Genomic DNA, 21,159 nt, shown 5'->3' with positions numbered 1-21,159 from the left:
GCATTTACGTAAGTTCCAGACGTCACAGTACTATCTTATGAAGAGCATGAATACGTCTTCATATGTATTTGGTTGGTCCACACAAGATCAATGAGATAAAAGCTGGTGAATTATCGAAAAGTTTGGTGAGAACATTCAACCTTCTGTCCCAAGTGTCATTTCCAGCTTTAAAGGAGGAAATGCTATTCACCACAGCAGTCATGCTAAAACAGGAATTTTGTACTTGAAGATACATGACCTCGAGGTAAGTGTCAACAGTCTTTGGGAGAAAACTATTAACGTTAAGGTTTCCTATTCCATAGATTATCTTTTTACTTCGTTGATGGTTTCTTTTGCTGTGCACGGCTTTTTTTGAGTTTGATGTCGTCTCACTTGTTAATTGTTGATTTCATTGCTTGTGCTTTAGGTGTCATGTCCAACACCCATGTCAGGGAGCTTTTTTCCTGTTTTCTTCTTGGAGTTTTATGTTTTGGTATTAAATCATTTAAGTCTTTAATTCATATAGAGTTCATTTCTGTGAATGGTGTAAGAGAGGGCTCTAGCATCGTTCTATCTTATTTATTTTTAATTTTTATTGGAGTATAGTTGGTTTACAATGTTGTGTTAGTCTAGCTTCATTCTAAAATAAAGGTTTCAGTGTTAAGGGAAAACTGTTTCTTAGTCTTAGAAACAGCTCACTGCTGATAGGATATAGAACAAACATAGATGTAACTTAAATTTTAAGGTTATTGGTACATAGATATACTCTTTCTCCCTAATCTTGCTGGATCAAGGCTTCTCAATCCTGGTGCTATTGACATTTCGGACTGGAGAATTCTTTGTTGTGTGGAGGTGTCTTGTGATTTGTAGCATATTTAGCAGCAACTGTGGCCTTTACCCACCAGATGCCGGTAGTAACACCCCACGCCCCCAAGTGGTGACAATTAAAAAAGCCTTGAGATTGTACCAACATGTCCCCTTGGGGGCAAAATCACTCCCAGCTGAGAACTGGTATTCTAGACCAGGTCCAATGGGCTAGCCCAGTGCTTTGCTATAAATGCAGAATCTCAGCCGCCCTCCCAGACCTACCACACAACAGTCTGCATTTTAGTAAGACTCCGGCCGATTTCACACCCACCCTCACCCTCACCCCCACCCCAGCGGCCCCTGAGTTGGACGCGTGACTCGTTGCAGGAGGCCGATGAAGCCCTGCTGCGTAACCTGCGCCTTCAGATCGAAGCCCAGTTTCTGCAAGACGACATCAGTGCGGCCAAGGACAGGTACAAAAAGGTAACCACGACCCTTCTGCAGCCCTTCCCCCCAGAAAACCAGTCCAGGGCACTCATGGCTGAAAAATGAGACAGCTGGAGTGGGCGGCCTTGTGCACGGTGCCCCAAGCCAGGCGGGGCTGGGCTGGTAGCTAGAAGGCGCCTAGTGAGTCAGATGTGCAGAGGGGGCGGTGGCGGTGTAGGGGGAGTGTGTGTGGGGGGTGGGGGAAGGTGGGGGTGGGGTGTGTGTGTGGGGGCGGATGAAGGGAGCCAATATCTGTGCAGGACGTTACGACCACAGAGTGATTGCACACAGGTCTGCCTTGATGAAGCTGCAGGCTGTTGACTGGTTCAGCTCAGAAAATGGAGAAAATGCAAAAACTGTAATTTTTAGGGCTGCCTCTGAGGGAACACATGACCTGCAGGGGCCTCCTCTCATATATTGCTGTGCTCTGCCCCGACCGCCACCAGCTTCTCACAGGCCTCATGTCGGGGCGAGGGGGGGCTTGGTGTTCTGGAAAAGTCTTATCCAGGAGCTGCGTAACTAAGAGCCAGTAGCCTAAACTCTCTGAGATTCTTCATCTTCAAAATGCGAACACCAGACTCTCCTTCCTGCACAGCCTTGTTATCTGAGCATAGCAGACCTGGGGGCCTGGCCGTGACCCTCCCTCAGGGCAGGCCTCCCCAGGGGGCCTGGCCTTCCTTCAACTCCAGCATCTGCGTCTCTGCCTCAGGACGTGCTCCAGGCAGTGGCGGGCAGCTCTGCCTCACAGGAGATGTTGCCCCGGGAGGGAGCAGCCTCAGCCAGGGACGGATGGAGTTGGTGGACACCCCAGCTTCCTCTGCACCGGCCCCCAGAGGGCCCCGCTAGGACTGGTGCCCACAGGGGTAACTCAGCTGATAACAGGTGTCTCCCCTCCCCTCTCCACTGCTCCTGTTTCCCGGCGTCTTTGCCCAAGCAAACTGTCTGCACCCGGATTCCTCTCCCAGGCTCTGTATCTTACGCAGCTGGGGCTGCCATAGCAAAGTACCACGGATGGCGTGGCTTATGGGCAACAGAAATTCATTCCTCTCAGTTCTGGGGGCCGGAACGCCCAGATCAGGGTGCCGGCAGGGTCTGGTTCTCGTGAGGGCTCTCTTCCCGGCGTGCGGATGGCTGCCTTTTTGCCGTGTGTTCAGCTGGCCTCTCCTCGATTTGTACGCATAGAGAGAGCGAGTGCCTTTCTTATCAGGGCACGGGTCCCACTCTGGGGCCCCCCCTTCATGCCCTCGTCTAAATCTAATTACGCCCCAAAGGCCTCACCTCTAAATACCATCCCGCTGGAGGTTGTTAGGCCTTCGGCACGTGAGTTTGGGAAGGACACAACTTTCAGTCTACAAGCGCCTGCTTCTGGGGAAACCCACACGGAGGCGACGTGAGGTAATATAGGTGAAGCACCCGGTACAACCTGGAGTTTGGCAAGTGCTTGGCCAGAGTCGGAGTTCCTTCCTGCCTCCGTGGGTACCTGCTGCAGCACCACAGGAGGTCCGGCTGCTCTGCCCTGGAGGGATGTTCCCCCCCCCCATTTGTCCCTCCAGCTTTCCATCCTGCCCTGCCTATTTCCACCCCCTACCTGAGTCCTGGGAATAGTGCCTGGGGCAGTCTCTAAGCAGCTCAGAGCATTCTTCAAGGCCTTTTAGAATAATAATAATAATAATAATAATAATAATAATAGTAGTAGTAGTGGTGAGAGCTCACACTGTGAAGCCTCCCTGCAGTGTCTCCCTGCATCCCAACAATAGCCTCAGGAGACCGTGTCTTAGGTTCCCTGTCTGCAGAGCCCGAGGTGCTGCATTGGTGGGGGTGGGGTTGGGGGGGGGCAGGATGGACAGGGGAAGGGGCTGAGCTGGAGTCCAGCCTCAGCCTGACCGCATGGGGGCTTTGGAGCAAGACGCACACCACAAGCTTGGTCCCAGCTCGAGGCAAGAGGGTTGGTTTTGTGTCCTGAGCCAGGAGTCATTGGTCCGGGTGGGGGAGGACGTGGGTTGGGGGCAGCTGTGTAGCCTCCTGGCAGGATGCCCACTGTGTGGCCGAGGGCAGTTGCCTGCGAGGGGGCAGCTGTGCTACGTCGTCTGCTCTCACGCACGGAGCGGGCACAGGTGCTCTGCTGGTGAAAGGGACCAGGCACCGCCTCCAGGTTGTTATCCCTCCTTTGTGGAAAAACCGGAGTTTAGGAGGTTAGCTTGCCCCAGGCCACATGCAGCTAGTAAGTGAGATAGTCCAGGCCCGACTGGCCACAGCCCGTGTCCTCTGAAGCACCGCCTGTACTGCTGGCAGCAAGGTCCTTTGTGCCCTCTGGGGCTCCTTGTCCCCCCATCCCTGCTTTTCTCTGATAACCCTGCATCCAGGGCTCTGTGGAGATAGCGGCAAGGCATCCGCGTGACCAAAGGGCAAGTGACGTGAACCAAGCCTCGATTTATTCATTGGCCCCACTGTTCTTTTTCTTTTCTCTTTTTCTAAATATTTATTTAACGTATTTATTTTTGGCTGCGCCAGGTCTTAGTTGCGGCATGCAGGCTCAGTAGTTGTGATGCACGGGCTTAGTTGCCTCGAGGCATGTGGGATCTTAGTTCCCTGACTAGGTATCCAGCTGGGGTCCCCTGCATTGCAAGAAGGATTCTTGACCATCGGACCACCAGGGAAGTCCCGCCCCCGTGTTCTTCCGCAGATTAAAGGAGGCTTGGCGCGCCTTCCGCACCCATCACTGTCTGTCTGTGGTTTGTGGCGGTGGAACACGTGAAAGCATTCATTCCATGGGTCACCTGGTACTGGAGGGAAAATTTGGGGAGCTCGAGTTTTCATGAGAGTGCTTATCTTCCCTGACAGAACCTCCTGGAGATTCAGACCTACGTCAGCATCCTGCAGCAAATTATCCAGACCACCCCGCAAGCAGCCTCCATAACCAGTGGGATGAGGGAGGTAAGAACCGGGGCTCAGGTGGTGGGGAAGCCACACATAGGGATGTGTCATGCAGCCCCGGGGGGCTGGTGCCCAGAGACCCAGGGAGAGGCGTCAGGTCAGACTGTGCGGGGCCCCACCCCCACCGCGAGTTCACATTCGAAGTTAGTCTTCTGCTCTTTTACTCGGATGGTGAACGCGAGTATTTAGACATCTGAGTACATACACCGTGCCCTTGACCATCTTCTTAGGTATTTCCTCTTCAGGACTACCTGCTGTCCTTCCTTGCTTAGTTTATAAGAAACCACCAGACTGTTTCCCAAGCACTGTAGCACTGCTGCATCCCCACCGGCAACAAATGGGAGTTTCTGTCGCTTTGCCTCCTTGGCAGCTCTGGGTATGTTGGGTTCTTATTTTGGTTTCACTGTTTGCTACTCTAATAGGTACATTGTGTCTCTCGCTGTGCTTTTAACTTGCATCCCATCATGCTTAATGGTGTTGAGCATCTTTTCATGTGCTTATTTGCCATTCGTATATCTTCTTTGTTGGGCTGTCTACCCAAGTGTTTTGCCCTTATTTTTTATTGGGTTGTTTGTTTTCTTATTCCCCATATCAATTTGGCCATAATTTTGAAGAGAGAGCCTCAGACACTTAGTGACTCTATTTTCAAGGCCAGGCTCTGGTAATGATTATGCAAGTTTGGGGCATGAAAACTCTTGGGAAAGGATGGAGATGATTGAAGCTGATTTTTTAAAAAACTGGGATTTGGATGTAAAACTTCATTCCCAATATAATGCTCCAAATGCCTTCCTCACTTAGCTCCCTAGCAGTTCAACAGATCATTGACATATTTTTTTCCCTAATGTGGTTTATGGGATTTTGTGATGCATGATATGATATGTATAAAAATAAAAAAGGATGCAGATTAAAACAAAAATGTCATATGTCCTTTCTCCAGAGGAGTGTTACAGTGGGACAGCATTTTGTGGTCTGTTCAACTGATAAGATTCTGGGTTTTTCTGCAAGGGTTAGGACAGAAGTCTGCCCAGGCCCACACCCTGCAGAACCAGTGGACTAGGGTAGCTGACTGCTTGGTGTTTGTTTGAACCTAATTTTTTCTATCAAAGGTAAAAAATCCCCAAATTTGCTTTCAGAGACACTTTTGAACCCTGCCAAATAACCTCTAAGAGGCAGGGGAGTTACTTTTTTTGGCCTTGACGGGGATATTTTTGTCCACATTGTTCACCGACCCCAACTGAACTGGGGTTGCCACTAAGACCTAAAAAATAGCTTCTCCTAAAGCATAATTTCCTTTGTCAGAGATTTCTTTCCAGACACTTTATTTCTATTTTGCAGACATTTTCCCCTTTAATTCAAAGGTGTTTTACATCAGAGCACACTTTTAAAATCACATCATCTATTTTCTGGTAACCCCGTTCTTCTGAGTTGTAGGAATATAGAGACATCTAGACCCAGTTTGATAGCATCAGTGATCATCAGAGACCCTCGGCATCGCCTGGGAGCTTGAGAGAAATACGGAGTCTGCAACCCAACCCCCAGCAGACCCACTGAGTCAGAATCTGCATTTTAGCAAGATGCTCAGGGATTCATGTGCGGTTCAGAAAGTATCGCATTCTTTATTAATCTTGGCTTTAAAATTCTACATACGAGCTAGGTGGTTGCTTTCAGGTTTGCTCCTTTGACTCTTGTTACTGTCCTAGAAAATGCCAGTCGTGTTTGCACGAGCATATAATTAGTGTTGCTTCCTAGGAGCTCAGGGTTAATGTGTCCACAAAGCATAATGTCAGTGCCTTGTAGCCAGGGGCCACTGGGGCCACCCCTGTGGTCAAATCAAATGGGTTTATTTTTCCCGGAAGGAGGGGAGGGTGTATGCTGTGGATGGGGGCGTGTGGTGGGCCTGTGTGGGTGATTTGTGGGACAAGGGATGGTAATTGGGGCCTGTGTTGGGCTGGGCGCTTGCAGGACGGGGCTGGGCGCTCCCAGGAGGGGGCTGGTCTTATGGCTGAGTATCCCCCTAGTTTGTACCTCGGAGGCTGAGGAAAGCAGTGAGGCTAAGGCCATGCTTTGTAGCCAAGCAGCATCACTCGAATTAGTGGTCATTTCTGTGGTTACACAATGGTCTCTTAGCCTGAACTCAGACACAGTTGCAGAGCCGGTCTTGTTTCTGTCTTGTTCCCCTGGGATCCCAGAGTGACATCTATGGATATCGGGGTGGCATCGTCTGTAAGTTTATAAGGAGGGAGCACCATGCCGGGGGACAGGGGTGGGGAGGGGTGGGTTTAGTGCCAGCTTCCAGCTGACAGCTGCGGGCTGTCTTCCTTCCTCTTTGGTTAGTGTCTGAGGGTCTCCTGTGCGCGAGGCACTGCAGGGGGCACCTGTGGGCAGGCATGAGAAAGATGTAGGATGAGTAGGAGCTGGTGAGGAGAGGCGGGGCCAGACCAGCAGGCCGGGCCCTGGTGGGAGGTGGTGAGGGATTGGCACTGTGTCTGCCTCCATCCTGAGGCTGCAGGTCTCGGTTGGCATGTTTGCACATCCTCCATGTAGTGGTACCCAGGACGTGAGTCCCCTCTGCTCCCAGCCATCCCCTTGTCTGCATCTTTGAGGCAGGGAGACGGGAGTTGAGGCACAGAGAAGCAGAGGGGGACAGAGACAGAGAGAGAAACAGACTGAGAGACACAGGGAGAGAGACACACAGGGAGGCTGAATGAACATCTCCACCTAGAGACTCAGGAATAAACACACCATCGAGGACATCCTTTGGCAGCTCTGGCCCCAGGCCCGCTCTTCCTCCCTCACTCTCACTTTCTCCGTGTCTCGTTGCTCCAGCCACTTTGCAGGCTGCTGCAGAGCAGGGGTGCCTTCAGCGTGCAGCTGTGAACGCCCGTGGCTATAACTGCCAGGTGGGGGTGGGGGTGGGGGGGGAGGGGGGACTCTGTCAGAAGGCGCTGCTCTAGAGCGGCCAGGCTCTCGGGAAGCGGTTTGGATGTTTCTGAATAACGTGGAGAGGATGGTGGGAAACCGACAGCTGCTCTGCAGAGTGTGGCGAGATTGAGGGAGGACTTCCTTCTGGAATGTTCCTGGAGCACCGATCGGGCTTCCGCGTCATGTGCAACGGGGTTGGCTCAGCACAGCCACTGGCTCGGGCTCACGGCTCAGACCCAGAACACAAAGGGAAATGGCAGTGAGTGGCCGTGGTGGGCCCACCTGAGGCAGGTTGGCCACTGTGACAAGTACCACAGACCAGGCAGCTCAACCAACAGACGTTTACTGCTCACAGTTCTGGAGGCTGGAACTCCAAGGTCAAGGGGCCAGCAGACTCAGTCCCTGGGGAGAACCCCGTCCTGGCTGGTAGACCCACCCTCTCCCTGTCCTCACATGGCCTTTCCTGGGTGTCAGCACGGAGGAGGGGGGCCCCGGTATCTCCTCCTCTTCTCATGAGGACACTGATCCCATCATGGGGGTCCCACCCTCATGACCTCGTCTAAACCGACCCTCCTGCCAAAGGCCCCACCCCAGATGCCACCCACTGGGGGTTAGGGCCTCAGCCTGTGACCTTGTGGGGATGTAAACGTACAGAAAACAAGAGGCCCCTCTCCTCCGTGCATTTTCTTGCATGTCGAGTGTGTGGGTGCTGAGTCTGACTTCTTCGTGCAGGAGAAGCTCCTGACGGAACGGGAGGCGGCTGCCCTGCAGAGCCAGCTGGAGGACGGCCGAGAGGTGCTCTGCCTCCTGCAGGCCCAGAGAGCCGAGCTGCAGGCCCAGGTACGCCCGCACCCTCCTGTCTGCTCCTTTACTCAGGTGTCATGTGCCTGCAGAGACGTGCACAAACTCAACACACCCGTGTGCCCAGCCCTCAGAGCCACAAACAGCATCCCCAGTGGGGTGACCAGCTGTCTGCTTCCCAGGACGCTGGCCTTCCTGCCCAGACTGGAAAAGCCCTGGGCCAATGGGGACAGTGGGTCCCGCAGGCCCCTTTTGAGTTGCCACTCCTCCCCCACCGAGGGTAAGTTATCCCCACTTCTGCATAACTGATCTGTTTTGCCCAATTTAACCTTGTTTTTAAAAAGAAGAAGAAATGAACGTGTGTTGGGGTTTTTTTCCTATACTCATTCGAATCTGTGCTTCCTGTTTCTCTTCTCATGACCCAAACTCTCTCCTGTGGAGTTTGACGGCAGCCCTGTCGAGATTTGCTCCTGCTTCAGAATTTGTTACAGGAAACATCTCATTTCCACCCCCACGCCCTTTCTTTTCTTAATGAAGCTTAGTTTGCAAACTAAACTCACCAGAAAAGCTCAGTCCTGTGTCGGTGGCCTTCCTCTGTGGTCACCCCCCCACCCCTGTGATTCCTCCAGTGTTCTTTCTCTCGTTACCGTACACCGGGCCACTCTGATGGGGACATTGGGTTAGAATACGCTTCTTACGCTGTGTAACCACATTTCCCAAATCCAAAAGTAAACTGACATTTGGTTTGACAAGTACACGTAAGGGACAGCAGAACAAAAATTTAAAAAATCCGCCCCTCTAGAAAACCTAGACCATTAAAGGTTGCATGTTACTCTGTCTGTTTCCCACCAATGCCGACAAGGTCAAACCCTGTTGAAGCCACATGAGACGTGGTGCTTTTGGTGGGCACTCAGGATCCTCCAGATCTCGGGACCTGAGTCCAGAACCCTGACTCCTGCCCCATGCACCACCCGGCCCCTCCCTGTGCAGCAACTTGGGGGGTGGCGGAAAGCAAACGGGAGGCCTGGGGGCGATCCCCTGAGGCAGAGACCCCAGCTCGGGAGAGCAAGTCCTGCCCTTAAAACTCGTCCTGCTCTTGGGACGAACCATGGCTTGGGGCCCAGATGTGCCATTTTGGTGACTTGGTAGTAAGTGTGTGGTTTCCCCTGAGGCCCTGAGAGGATGGAGGGAGGGTGTGTGTGTGTGTAAAATGTGTGTATGTAAGTGTGTGTATGTGTGTGTAAATGTGTGTGTAAAATGTGCGTAAGTGTGTATGTAAGTGTATGTACACGTGTGTAAAATGTGTGTAAGTGTGTGTATGTGCACGTGTGTAAAATGTGTGTATAACTGTGTGTATGTGTGTGTAAAATGTGTGTATGTAAGTGTGTGTAAGTGTATGTGTGTAAAATGTGTGTATGTGTGTATGCAACTGTGTGTAAAATGTGTGTGTGTGTGTAAAATGTGTGTATGTAAGTGTGTAAGTGTGTGTGTGTGAAATGTGTGTATGTGTGTGCGTACACGTGTGTGATGTGTGCATGTGTGCACGTGCATTTGCATACGTGTGTGTTTGTGTATATGTGTGAATGAGAGTTTGGAGAAGAGGACGCAAGCCCAGTCTTGGTTCTGGAGACCAGTGTTTTCCAAACCACCAGTTACAACTCATTATTGGGTCGTATTTGAAATGAACTCAGCAGAGTTGACTGCTTTGAGAAAAGCAGAAATTGACAGCACTAGACTAAGACAGAAGAGGAAGTGAGAGGGTGCATGGCGTGTCGAGGTAGGGTTTGTTTTGTGAAACTTTTGTTTTAAATATATCTGGATGTGTGTTTAAGTATATAGATTTGTCCAAATCTACACACATATGTATATCTTTGTATGATGTGTGGTTTGTGATATAAAATGTGGCTTTTCCCGTGGCCACGGTGATGAGGTTGAAAACCTCTGCCTGAGAGACTGAGAAAGATGAGAGAGCCCAGCCCATGTGGTGAAGTCCGGTTCCTGGGCGACAAAAATGCTTCTCTCTCTATGGACACGTGCATTTATTGACTCTAAAAGTAGGACGTTTCATAAAGGATTAGCCTAGTTTCTGAGAATTTCAGAGATAAAACTCTCTGCTTGGCCACCTGTCCCCACTAGTAGTGCTGCAGAAAGACCGACTCATCTAACTCTGAGGTCGCCGTCTCTCTAACTGGGGGGGAGGGGGGCTTCACCGTCTCTTCTGTTCCAACCTCTCCCCCCACCCCGGCCCCTGCCCAGCAGTCTGGTGAAGCCCCTGGACCCTTTCTCAAAAAAATATTAAAATAAAATACATGGAATTAAAAGAAAACCAATTATATTGAAACAAAATATTATCTGCTGAATTAGTTATCAAAATATTGCCCAAACATTTCCTGTATAAAAATATATGTGCCTATAATAATTAAAACCTAGCAGTGGGTCTGATGAAACATGAGGTGCATTGGTTTTCCCTTGTGGCCATAATAAGTTTCCACAAAAGCAGGGGCCTAAAACAGCACTTCTTTGTGATCTTGTGGTTCTGCAGGTTAGAAGTCGGGCAGGTTTGGCGGGTTTCTCTGCTCTGGGGCTCACACCATGAACTACAGGTGTTGGCAGGCCTGGGTCCCCCGCTGGAGGTTCTTGGGGGAGAATCTGCTTCCTGTTCCATTCCTGTCGTTGGCAGAATTCCGTTCCATGTGCCGCTAGGACCAGAGACCCTGTTTCTTTGCAGGAGTTACTCTGGAGGCTGCCCACCTCCCTTGGCATGTGGACTCTCCATCTTCAAGGACAGCAGTGGTGCATGGAGTCTTTCTCGTGCATCTAATCTCTCTGACTTCTGCTCTTAGAGGCTCGTGATTAGGAATAAGTTAGAATCATATACCTGTTTTTTAAAGTCAGTGGGTGAAGAACCTTGGTTACATCTGCAAATTCCCTTTGCCGGGTAACAACATATTCACGGGCAGACAGCTAAGGGGCGAAAGTCATGGGGACAAAAGTCTGCCTCATGAGCTTGAATTCAAACACGCACATGGCAGGACCCACCTGAGAGTTTCTGCCTCAGTGGGTCTGGGGTGTGGCCCGGGAATTCGCGTTTCTAAATTCCAGACGCTACTGCTGGTCCGGGAACCACGATTTGAGAACGCTGACGTAAAGGTGGGTCCCACCTTGGGCCAGAATGTCCTACATCTGGGCCACCCGAGTTACCGGCTCCACAGCCTTATTCACGAGATATTCCCTGCTGGCTTTTTGCTGATTTTAAAAGGTTGTTGTGACTTCGCAGTGGAGTAGCTGAGCTGAGCGTTGCAGGGGAGACTTGTCAGCCTAGCCCCTCAGCAGGGCCAGTGCTGCGGCTGGGGATGTGGGGGGACTGGGGAAGGGGAGCTCCTTGCGACCCGAGGGTTCCAGCTGGCAGGACTGCAATAGCTGGTTCTGCCTATGGTTAGGGCACCTGATGCTTCCAGAACCCTCCGTTGCAGGGTCCTCAGGGAGAGGTCCCCAAACCTGCAGCAGCATCATCACCTGGGACTTGTCAGACATGCTCGTTCACAGGCCCATCCCAAACCAAGGAACCAGGTCCGGGGCGGGTCCAGCGTCTTGTTTAACAAGCCCTCCAGGTGGCACCGCAGGCTTGCGTTTGAGAACATTGGTCCACAGGTTGCCTGGAACAGCGCCCACAATTGGAGCTGAATGTGGACCACACTCGAGACCCCTGGGGATGGCACTTCTTCCAGGTGGATGAGAAAGGACAGGCATTCTGGTTCTCCAAGTTTCACCGGCTGAGCATTTCTGTGACAGGAAAGTGAAAAAAGTCAGAGTATTGGGAAAGTGTGCCCCTCCCAGGTGTCGTTTCTCATTAAAGTCCCTTAGCACCACCTGGTGGTAGGTTTTGGTAAGACAGCATGTAATCCGTGAGGGACAGGATTTCTTTTCCCTTTTTGAAATGACCTTCGACCCAAAGGAGTCTGGGGGCCTAAGGGGACCGAGGCAGGAGGTCACCCCTCCAGACGGGCTCACTGTGAGGCACTGGCCCGGGTCCCTGAGGACCATGCCGTGCAGAGGCAAGCCCCGAAGCTGTGCTGGAACACTTACCTTTCAACTGTTTCTGGCAAGCCCCATGCGAGGTCCGGGGAACACGGACCTGGCCTGGCTCCTGCCCTGGCCGCCCACAGCCCAGTGGGGAGACGTGTGTCAGTCGGATCTAAATACACAGTCCCCTGGCTCAGGATAAAGTTCAGGCTGCCTTGAGGCGCCCCCGTCTGTGGGCTGCTCTCTTCCCCTCTCTTCTCTGGATCCCTCCTGTGGAACCTGGCACCAGAGCCTCTGCTCTTCAGTTTTCTCTCTGTGAGTTGCTTTGCTTCTGCAGTACCAGGACTGGCCCCCACCTCCTCCTGGAAGCCTTCTGTGATGTCCCCCGCACCCTGGGTCTCTCTGTGGGCTCTGTGATGCCCTGGGCTTGTCCCTGTGACTGAGCTGCCTCCTTCTCTGGACTGTTGCTCCTGGAAGGAGGATCTCTTTCTTCCACAGTCAGGCTGGGGCTGGATGGCGTCTGAAGCCCGTGTTGAGGTCACTCCCATCAGCAACATCACCTTAGCCCCCTCTGAGCTGCTGAAAGTGGGTTTTTATTGGTTTTCCAGAACACCCCGCCTTCTGATGAATGGTTTAAATTATTGAGCTATAACATCTGGGTGCTGTGGGCCCTTTCCTGTTCAGTGGGAGAAAGCTAAGCTTTGATGAAAGGCACCTGTGTTCAGCTTTCACGCCCTCCTGCTACCCGGTTGATACTGGGATCGCTGGACCCGAGCCATGCCAGCCTGTGACCCGCAGGCTTTGTTCTCAGGGCTGCTCTGTGGAAACATAGCAGTGGGGATTCATCCACTCCCGATGGCTTCTTGTCTCAGATTCGAGCCTCAGAGGGGTCCTTTGAGCTTCTTCCTTCATGGAAGCATTTCCTAGAGTGTGTAAACTCCAGTGTGGGTAAGAGCATGTTGCCACACCAGAAGTCAGAGGCTATGCCTCGGTATTTGACATTCCAGGGGACTATTTGAATGGAGATCATCTTTAATGAGGAACAGAAACCTGGTCAAACTCGCTTGGTTTATTTTGAAATAATTTTAGACTTCTAAGAAGCTGCAAAAATAGCCCAGAGGTTTCCCGTACTCTCCACCTAGTTCCCCCAAAGTCAGCCTCTGAATAGCACAGCACCGAGGTTGGGACCAGGACACTGACGAGCACGCCATCCTGGTAACAGACTTGCCTAAAACCTCACCCGTTATCCCGCTCACGCGGTTCCTGGTCCAGGATCCCGCTTGCATTCCGGTGTCCTGTCTCCTCAGCCTCCTCCAATCTGGGACAGTTCCTGCCCGTCTCTGTTTCTCATGACCTTGATGGCCAGTCCTCCTGTAAGATGTCCCTCCTTCTGGGCTTCCCTGATGCTTTCTTGGGGCCCAGCTGAGGCAATGCATTTGCAGCAGGAACACAACAGAAGTGATGTGTCCTCGGTGCTTCTCACCAGGAGCTCCGTGTGCCTGTGTCTTTCTACGTGCGACTTGGGTCACCTGGTCAAGGTGGTGTCTCTAGCTTTCTTGACTGTAAAGATATTCCCTGCAAAGGAGCAGGATGTAGAGGGGCTGTTGACGGTTGGGAGCAGGGCGGGCGGCGGGAGCTGCTCTCTCTTCTCGTCTCCCCCGTTCCCTCTTTTCTCTGATTTGCTGGCTCATCTCTGTTGCCTTTGCCTTTTGCTTCATTTCTCTGTCTTTCTGAAGAACTGACTTTCTCAGCTTCTCCATGCACTTTATGAAAGATTGCTGCTCTAGGGGGGTGGCCTCAGATCCCGGGCTTACGTGTCCCGGTGAGTCTAGGACCTGCCACTAAGTCACTGCTATTTCTGAGATCCCTTCCCAGGTGCTCTGGGGAGGCAGCATGTGACAGGCCAGCCCGAGTCCAGGTTCTGTGGCTCTGGTCAGGGAAGTGGGGTCACACTGGTGCCCGAACTCATGCTACGTGTGAGATGGGACAGTCCTCAGACACAGGGACGACGTGGGCTGGGGGACGGCTTCCCAGAGTGTCTAGTGCATGTACCTGTCCCTCCCTTTCCCCCTCTCTACTTCCTTGCCTCCCTCCCCCGCTGCCTTCCTCCCTTCCTGATGCAATAGGTCCATTCCTGACAACCTCTGTCAGCTGCGTCTGCCGATGTCCTCACGAGGGCCGTCCCTGTTCCACAGCCCCACCTGTACGTAAAGGGAGGAATCAGGTTGTCGCAGGAGTAATCACGCTCCACGTTGTCCAGTGTGCTCGTCTAGCTGCACGTGTGAGGCGTCTTGGGATGGACATACATTAAGTTGGATTCAGACACCCGTCTAGTCCCCTGTGACTCAGAAAGTGTGGCCCGGAGACCAGAGCCATGGGAGCTGCTTGGCAATGCAGCCCCTCTGGCCCCACTGGACCTGCTGAGTCAGACTCTGAGCTTAACAGCATCCTTGGGGGGGGGGAGGGGTGGGGGGGTTCGGGCACACGTTGAAGTTTGAGAAGTGCTCTTCCAGGAGAAGTGGGTTTGGTTTGCTTGTTTTATTTTGTTTCTGAGGACCGGCCGTGCATGTTAGGTCTTTTCTCTTTCGGAAAGTTAGATTACACTAAGCTCGTAAAGCTGTGGCTCTTTGTGGGTCGTCACAGCTCTTACAGTGAATATGAGGCCACCTCTTTCTATTTTCCTACCTTAATTTTGACTTGTCCTGCACTGATATGTAGAGAGTGTTTCCCTGAAGTTATTCTGTTTGTACACAAGTGTGAGCACGGACAAACAACACACGCACGCATGTGCGCGCGTGCACACACACACACACACAGAGACACAGACACACGTTTTAGCTACCAAAACGTATATGTAACTCTACCGATCAGAAATCAGGAGAAAATTAAAGTGCCGTAGTGATTGAATAAGATCAAGGAAACTCCTCCCCCAGTTATTTCATTAAAAATAGCATCTTATCTATTTAGTACTTGTTCTTCTTTCTACTGATTTTTCGGCTGTCACATTTACGCGAACTCAGTAAAGTATGAAGAATGTACGCTGAGTCGTACATTTTATTCCATTGTCAGCAGTTTTGTCTTTATTTTCTGGGTTTGTCACCTTCCCACTGCATTTGCGGGGTGGGGGCTCCGTTAAGGGCTGATTTCCGAGGGTGAAGATGCAAGTGTAAGGAGAAGGGATTCAGTTCCCACACCCCTCCATGGCTTAAGGATTCTCTGCCGACAGAGAAACAAACCAACAGAACAAATAAAACTGGATATGCCACCTCCGGGGTGTCCCCGGCTGGTCTGTGTCTTAAGGGAGGGGGCGGGCTGGGTTTCCTTCCAGCTGTGTCTTTGCCCACAGACAGCGGCCCTAGAACAAGCCATCAAAGACGCCCACGAATGTTACGATGATGAGATTCAGCTCTATAACGAGCAGATCGACACCCTGAGGAAGGAGATTGAGGAGGCAGAGAGGAGCCTGGAGAGGTCGTCCTACGACTGCCGGCAGCTGGTGGTCGCCCAGCAGACCCTGAGGAATGAGCTGGACCGGTATCACCGGATCATCGAGAACGAAGGCAACAGGTGGGGTCGGGGTGGGCAGAGCCCATGGGCACACTGCTGGCCTCTCTGGCCGGCCACTTTCTTGTTCCACAAATCTTTGCTGAGTGTCTCCTGTGTGCCCGTTCTAGGCAGTGGGGATGTGGTCGGGAAGGGAACCCCTAAATCCGTGACCTCACGGAGCTTGAATACTAGTCGGGGAGACAGGATGAGTGGGTTTGTAGCGGAGGGCCTCTGGCCTGTGATGTGTGCTTTGCAGCGAATTGTAGCAAGGAGTGGGGGAGAGGCGGTGGGGGTGACCGGGGTAGGGGGGAGGGTGTTTCAACGTCAAGCAGAAGGATCAGAAAGGCCCCACGGAGAAGGGGCCACAGGCCTCTGGGGACACGAATGTCTTAGAGAGGAGGATCAGGCATGGTTATTGAGATGCTGCAGGTGAGGGGCCTGCACAGTACCTGGAGCTCGACCAGTGCTCAGAGGTGTTGGTGTTATTACTGCTGCTACCGTGGTGACTCTGACCACCTGGCTGGGCCAGTAACGTGGCTGTTGATAGGCTGTCTGGTCTCCTCCACATAATGGAACTATGACTGGAGCTCCACTGGCAAGTAGATCTCTGTCTCTGTCTCATCACCATTCACAGCTACACCTACATCATCTACTCTCCATTTTCTAGGTGTACTATAATACATCTATATTACCTACATCTACACCTATACCTACACCTATACTACATCTATATGTGTGTACATCTGCACTACATGTACATATCTATATCATCTATAGCCACACCTACATCATCTTCATCTACACGTACACCATCTTCATCTACACCTACACCTACCTCTATATCACCTACATTTATATCTACATCACCTACATCTGTTTCTCCACCTACACCTACATCTACATTATCTATAGCTACATCTACATCATTTACACCTGTGTCATCTACACATACACCCATATCTACATTATCTATAGTTACACCTACATCTTCATCACCTAACCTACAGCTACACCTATAACTCATCTATACCTGAGTCATGTGTATCTACATCATCTTCACGTACAGGCACACCTATAGCTATGTCTCCATTATTTATAGTCACACCTATACCTACATCTGTGGCTACATCAATGTCTGTATCTGTATCCGTAGATATTCAGAGAATGGATTGCGGCCAGCCCCTTCATATACGAACTCTGATTCTCTATTAACTTGAGATTCTTCAATTCAGTCTTGCTGATTTTTTGGGTTTAGATTGAGTTAAAAGAGAAGCACCCAGGCGTTCCCCATAGGAGAACTTCCTTCCATCTCTCTGGGGCTCTGTGTTGATTGTGAGTGCTCTAATGTATAGTAGGAAATGCAAGACTTTCTTTTGTTTTCTCTAGCTCTGGTCAACGTATTGTGCTGAACTCTAAAATTACCTTTATGTCACACAGAATGTTTTATGCACACATATACAAAAGTAAGTCTTGAACTGGTATTTAAACATCCTTGTGAAAAGTTTTGTTTTGGAGGCAGGGCTTCATCAAAAGGTAACTGGATGCCCATTTTGTTGGTTTATATACCTCAATTTTGATATAATTTCAAGTTGATAGAACTATTGCAGGCACAGCACAAGAACATTTTGAATCCTCTTAGATTCACCAGCTATTTATGTTTTGTCTCAATTGCTTTATCTTTCTGCTCTCTCTGATTATATATAGCATTAAAAAAAACAAGTTGGAGATATTATACCCTGGTTGCCTTAAATACTTCAGCCTAGGCTGGCCATTCTCTTATTTAAAGAAAACTCCCAAACAAAAGAAACCCCTGTTCAACAGAGAAATGGCATTTTTAGATTATCAACGATTTCTACCTTACAGTTTTTTTATGTGTGCTTCACAGGTTATGACGAGCTCAGAGAGCTGACTATTCCTTTCCATCCTCATCTAGCGCATAGATGTGTTTGTGGTTCATGCACAGCTGGATCTAGAGAAAGCCTTTTTCATTTTGGGGGGACATTAGAGCATCCCTCTTGCCGCCCCCCCAACTGTTTGGCTCAATGGATTGAAGCTGGAGACCACCCTCTTTCTGGTTCTTTCTGCCAGGCTGAGCTCCGCCTTCATTGAAACTCCGATCACTCTGTACACCGCGACCCACAGAGCCTCGCTCAGCCCTCGACACAGCGGGAAAGGTGAGTCTCCAACCCGGGCTTCTGCTACTTTCTGTCCTGGGAAAAATGGAAAAAATCAAGCGGCTTTCTCCCCGAACTTAGCATTCATGCTCCCTTACCGTCCATCTGGAAATTCAGCGCTTTTATGTGAGGTCCCTTCTCTCCCTCACTGATGTACTCCAACAGGTGCTGAGTGACTGAGTCAAAAGTTTACAAGGAGAAAATCAGACTGGGGGATAGGCCACCTTGGAAACGCCATCCGTGAATGCGAGGCATTTTATTGGGGAGAAAAAATACAATTCAACATTTACTTTGGCAAGAAGTGAATATCAAATTGTGCCTGTGCGCCCCGCCCCCCCCATTAAATGAACTGTTTTATGCAAGGTGCTTCATCTAGTGTCAGGAGCAGAGTAGATGCTCAATTTTTGTTCGTTTTTCTCTTCCTCTCAAAACTGAGCAGAAATAGCTTGGTGGGCAAGCATGGCTTTCGCCTTCAACATTTGGTCCTTCGGGGATGCTTTCCTGCACCTGTGAGATGTCAGCTCACAGCGGTCTCCCCAGTCCTGAAGGAACAGAACAGTGCCTGGGAGAAGAGAAGCCTGTTCTTCTAGTGCCTTCAAATCCACGGATCTCAGAAAGCTTAGAGGGCTTTGCGGAGATAGGGTCCCACAGCCAGAACGTTGCTGCCAGGGGCAGGGGTCCCCAGACACCCAGGGCTGGCTTCTGGGACGGGTGACTGTGTGCAGGGCACTGGGCTTGATGCTGTGCTGTCGCTGTCTGGATGTTCGTCACAGTTTTGAACAGTAGGCCCTGAAATTCGGCAGCTGGTCCTGCAAGCACCCCTTCTCCACACCTGCTCCCAGCCTCCTGCTTTGACGTGTCCCTCCCCCCCCAAATGGCTTCACGACCTGCTCACTTGGCTCTGTCACTGAGGTCAGCCCCACAGGAGGCCCTTGCTCTGTGCACCCGAGTCCTCTGGTTAACAAAGGGGGGGGAGGGGCTGGAGAAGATCTTTGGGGTGAAAAAGTTGAAAAACTACTGTGTGAGTAAAGCTGGAAAGCCTCCTGGAGGAGGCAGGGTGAGATTTTGTGTTAAACTTTCCGTTTTTGCCTCTTAGCTGGTCTGAAGAAATGAACATGGTCTTGGGCACAGGGGATCCCTGTTCTGAGTTTAAGAGCATCACTTCCTCTTGTTGCTGAGCAGGGGGTGGCCGTGTGTGTTGGCCTGGGATGCGAGCAGAATGAGCGAGCTACTCCCCACACCCGAGGCCATTCCGAATGCGTCGGAGGCCCGGGTGCCTCTGCGTCTCCTTTGGGGAAGCCTGAGGCGAGAGTGCTCTGTAGATCCAAGCATCCCCTGTGCACTCGCGGGGCTGGGGGGCTGGGTAGGGATGGGAGCCCTGCTCCCACAGAGCGTTATTGCAGGAGAATCACAGATCTCAGTAGGTTGTACTCAGTGTGATGGGAACTGTGGGCGCCTCCCTCCCCTGTGCAAGCCCAGAGGGGCTGAGTGACTTGTCCTAAGTCACGTAGTGGCTGGCAGAGCTGGGTCCTCAATGTAGGCCATGGACGCTTCAGACCCAGGGATCTTTCCCTGCTGCTTCTGATCATATATAGTAAACCCCACCCCAGTGCTGGGCAAGAGGCTCCAGGGTAATTAGCATATTTTTCAACAAGTATATTTTCTTCCTCTTTCATTGGTGATCATACTTGACTCATTGCCTATTTTTTTTGTTTGTTTGTTTTGTTTTTTAAAAAAGATCTCACCAGGGCTGTGCAGGATATAACAGCAGCAAAACCAAGACAAAAAGGCCTCCCCAAGAATATTCCAAGGAAAAAGGAGATTATAGCAAAAGATAAAGCAGATGAAAGTTTGGAAGAGGCACCGCTGAGAGGTCCTGAAGACCCAAAGCTGGGGCGGGTGGTACCTAAGGAAGAGGGTGAATCTAAGCTTGAATCAGGGGATGGAGCAAGTCCCCCGACCCTGGAGGGGGCTCCAGAGGATGTCCCAGATGGAGGGAAGATAAGCAAAGCCTTTGAAAAACTAGGCAAGATGGTCAAGGAGAGGGTGAAAGGCCCCAAAGAACCCGAGCCCCCCGCTGATCTGTACACCAAGGGGCGCTACGTGTTGGTCTCTGGGGATGCCAATTTCGTGGACCCAGGCTTCTGCTCCTTTTCCGTCCCGGCCAAAGGGGGCGTGGTGGTTTCCAAGGGGGACGACTCTGTGTGTCCCGACAGCCGCGTGGAGCCCTCTCCCCAGCAGCCCGAGCCCCCTCTGGAGGACGGACAGGGGCCTCCCCAGGGGAAAGAAGATGGTGTGGAGGACGGACAGGGGCCTCCCCAGGGGAAAGAGGATGGTGTGGAGGACGGAGAGGGGCCTCCCCAGGGGAAAGAGGATGGTGTGGAGGATGGACAGGGGCCTCCCCAGGGGAAAGAAGATGGTGTGGAGGACGGAGAGGGGCCTCCCCAGGGGAAAGAGGATGGTGTGGAGGATGGACAGGGACCTCCCCAGGGGAAAGAAGACGGTGTGGAGGACGGAGAGGGGCCTCCCCAAGAGAAAGAAGATGGACACCCTGCCACCCCGCAAGCTGCAGACAAAGGGGGTGAGATGAAAGCTGAAGAACCAAAGGGCCCCCGGGGGAAACAGGATGGCCCGAAGGAGGAGGAGGGGGCCAGGGGGCCCTGTCCCCTGGTCACGCCTCGTCCAGAGGGACCGTCTACACCCCAGTCTCAAGGGCCTCAGGTCACTCAGGGTGGGTCCGAAGGGCCTGGGGCTCGGAGCACCAGCCTGCCGGCCAGAAGCCCTCCTAGGACGCTGGCCTATGAGAAGGTGGAGGTGATGGAATCCATTGAGAAGTTTTCCACTGATAGCATCCAGACGTACGAAGAGACCGCAGTCATCGTGGAGACCATGATAGAAAAGACGAAAGCAAACAAGAAGCTGGGGGAGAAGGGCTCCTCTAACGTCTAGGCTCTCGGGGAGGACATGCCTCAGGGCCACTGTAGGGAAGCGCTTGCATATTTTAGGACAAACCATATGAGAGTGAGGGTTCTTGTTTGGATTAGACCATAGCTGGCCCGTCTGGCTTGCCGGTGAAGCCTTAATTAAAGCGTTTTCTTTGCTTGCATGGTCTTTGTCTAATTAACAGGGGGCCTTGGGCTTGTAGGTGGGTCAGCCTCGTGCAGGACTGGTGCTCTGTTAACAGGCACTGAGCCGTGCTCGTTTAGGAGAGAGACAGGCCTTTCACATGGGTCATTGAGAACCTTGTTAGAGGCTCAGAGTCCGGATTTCAGACACACACGTGTTAAATGATGGATTGGCTGGTTTTCACCGCATTTCAAGCATAACACTTGATCACGGGAGGAGTGTTTTGTTAGAAGTAAATTGATTAAAGGTGTCTGTCATGGTTTGGGATCCCCCAGAAGCCGCTCGCACAGCAAGCAGTAGTTTTGGGGGGATGTGGTGTAGTTTCTGGGGGATGTGATCTCAGGAAGCACGAGGAGGACGG

At 51.6% G+C, this 21,159-nt stretch overlaps 1 protein-coding gene across 1 annotated transcript in view; it reads left to right on the top strand.

Annotated features, from left to right (window-relative positions):
- The window catches only part of BFSP1 (beaded filament structural protein 1), a 35,045-nt gene extending 14,267 nt beyond the window's left edge, over positions 1–20,778 (top strand). Inside the window, exons 3-8 of the mRNA XM_057702840.1 lie at positions 1,174–1,269; positions 4,114–4,206; positions 7,861–7,968; positions 15,299–15,519; positions 17,587–17,672; positions 19,411–20,778. Of these exons, the coding sequence (XP_057558823.1) occupies positions 1,174–1,269; positions 4,114–4,206; positions 7,861–7,968; positions 15,299–15,519; positions 17,587–17,672; positions 19,411–20,621 (1,815 nt within the window). The 3' untranslated portion in view covers positions 20,622–20,778. The remainder of the gene's footprint in view (positions 1–1,173; positions 1,270–4,113; positions 4,207–7,860; positions 7,969–15,298; positions 15,520–17,586; positions 17,673–19,410) is intronic.
- The last annotated feature ends 381 nt before the right edge of the window (positions 20,779–21,159 follow it).

This window comes from Hippopotamus amphibius, chromosome 12, assembly GCF_030028045.1.
Source record: "Hippopotamus amphibius kiboko isolate mHipAmp2 chromosome 12, mHipAmp2.hap2, whole genome shotgun sequence".
NCBI classification, from domain to species: domain Eukaryota; kingdom Metazoa; phylum Chordata; class Mammalia; order Artiodactyla; family Hippopotamidae; genus Hippopotamus; species Hippopotamus amphibius.
The sequence above is the reverse complement of the archived record's forward strand: the minus strand, read 5'-3'. Positions and strand labels throughout refer to the sequence as shown.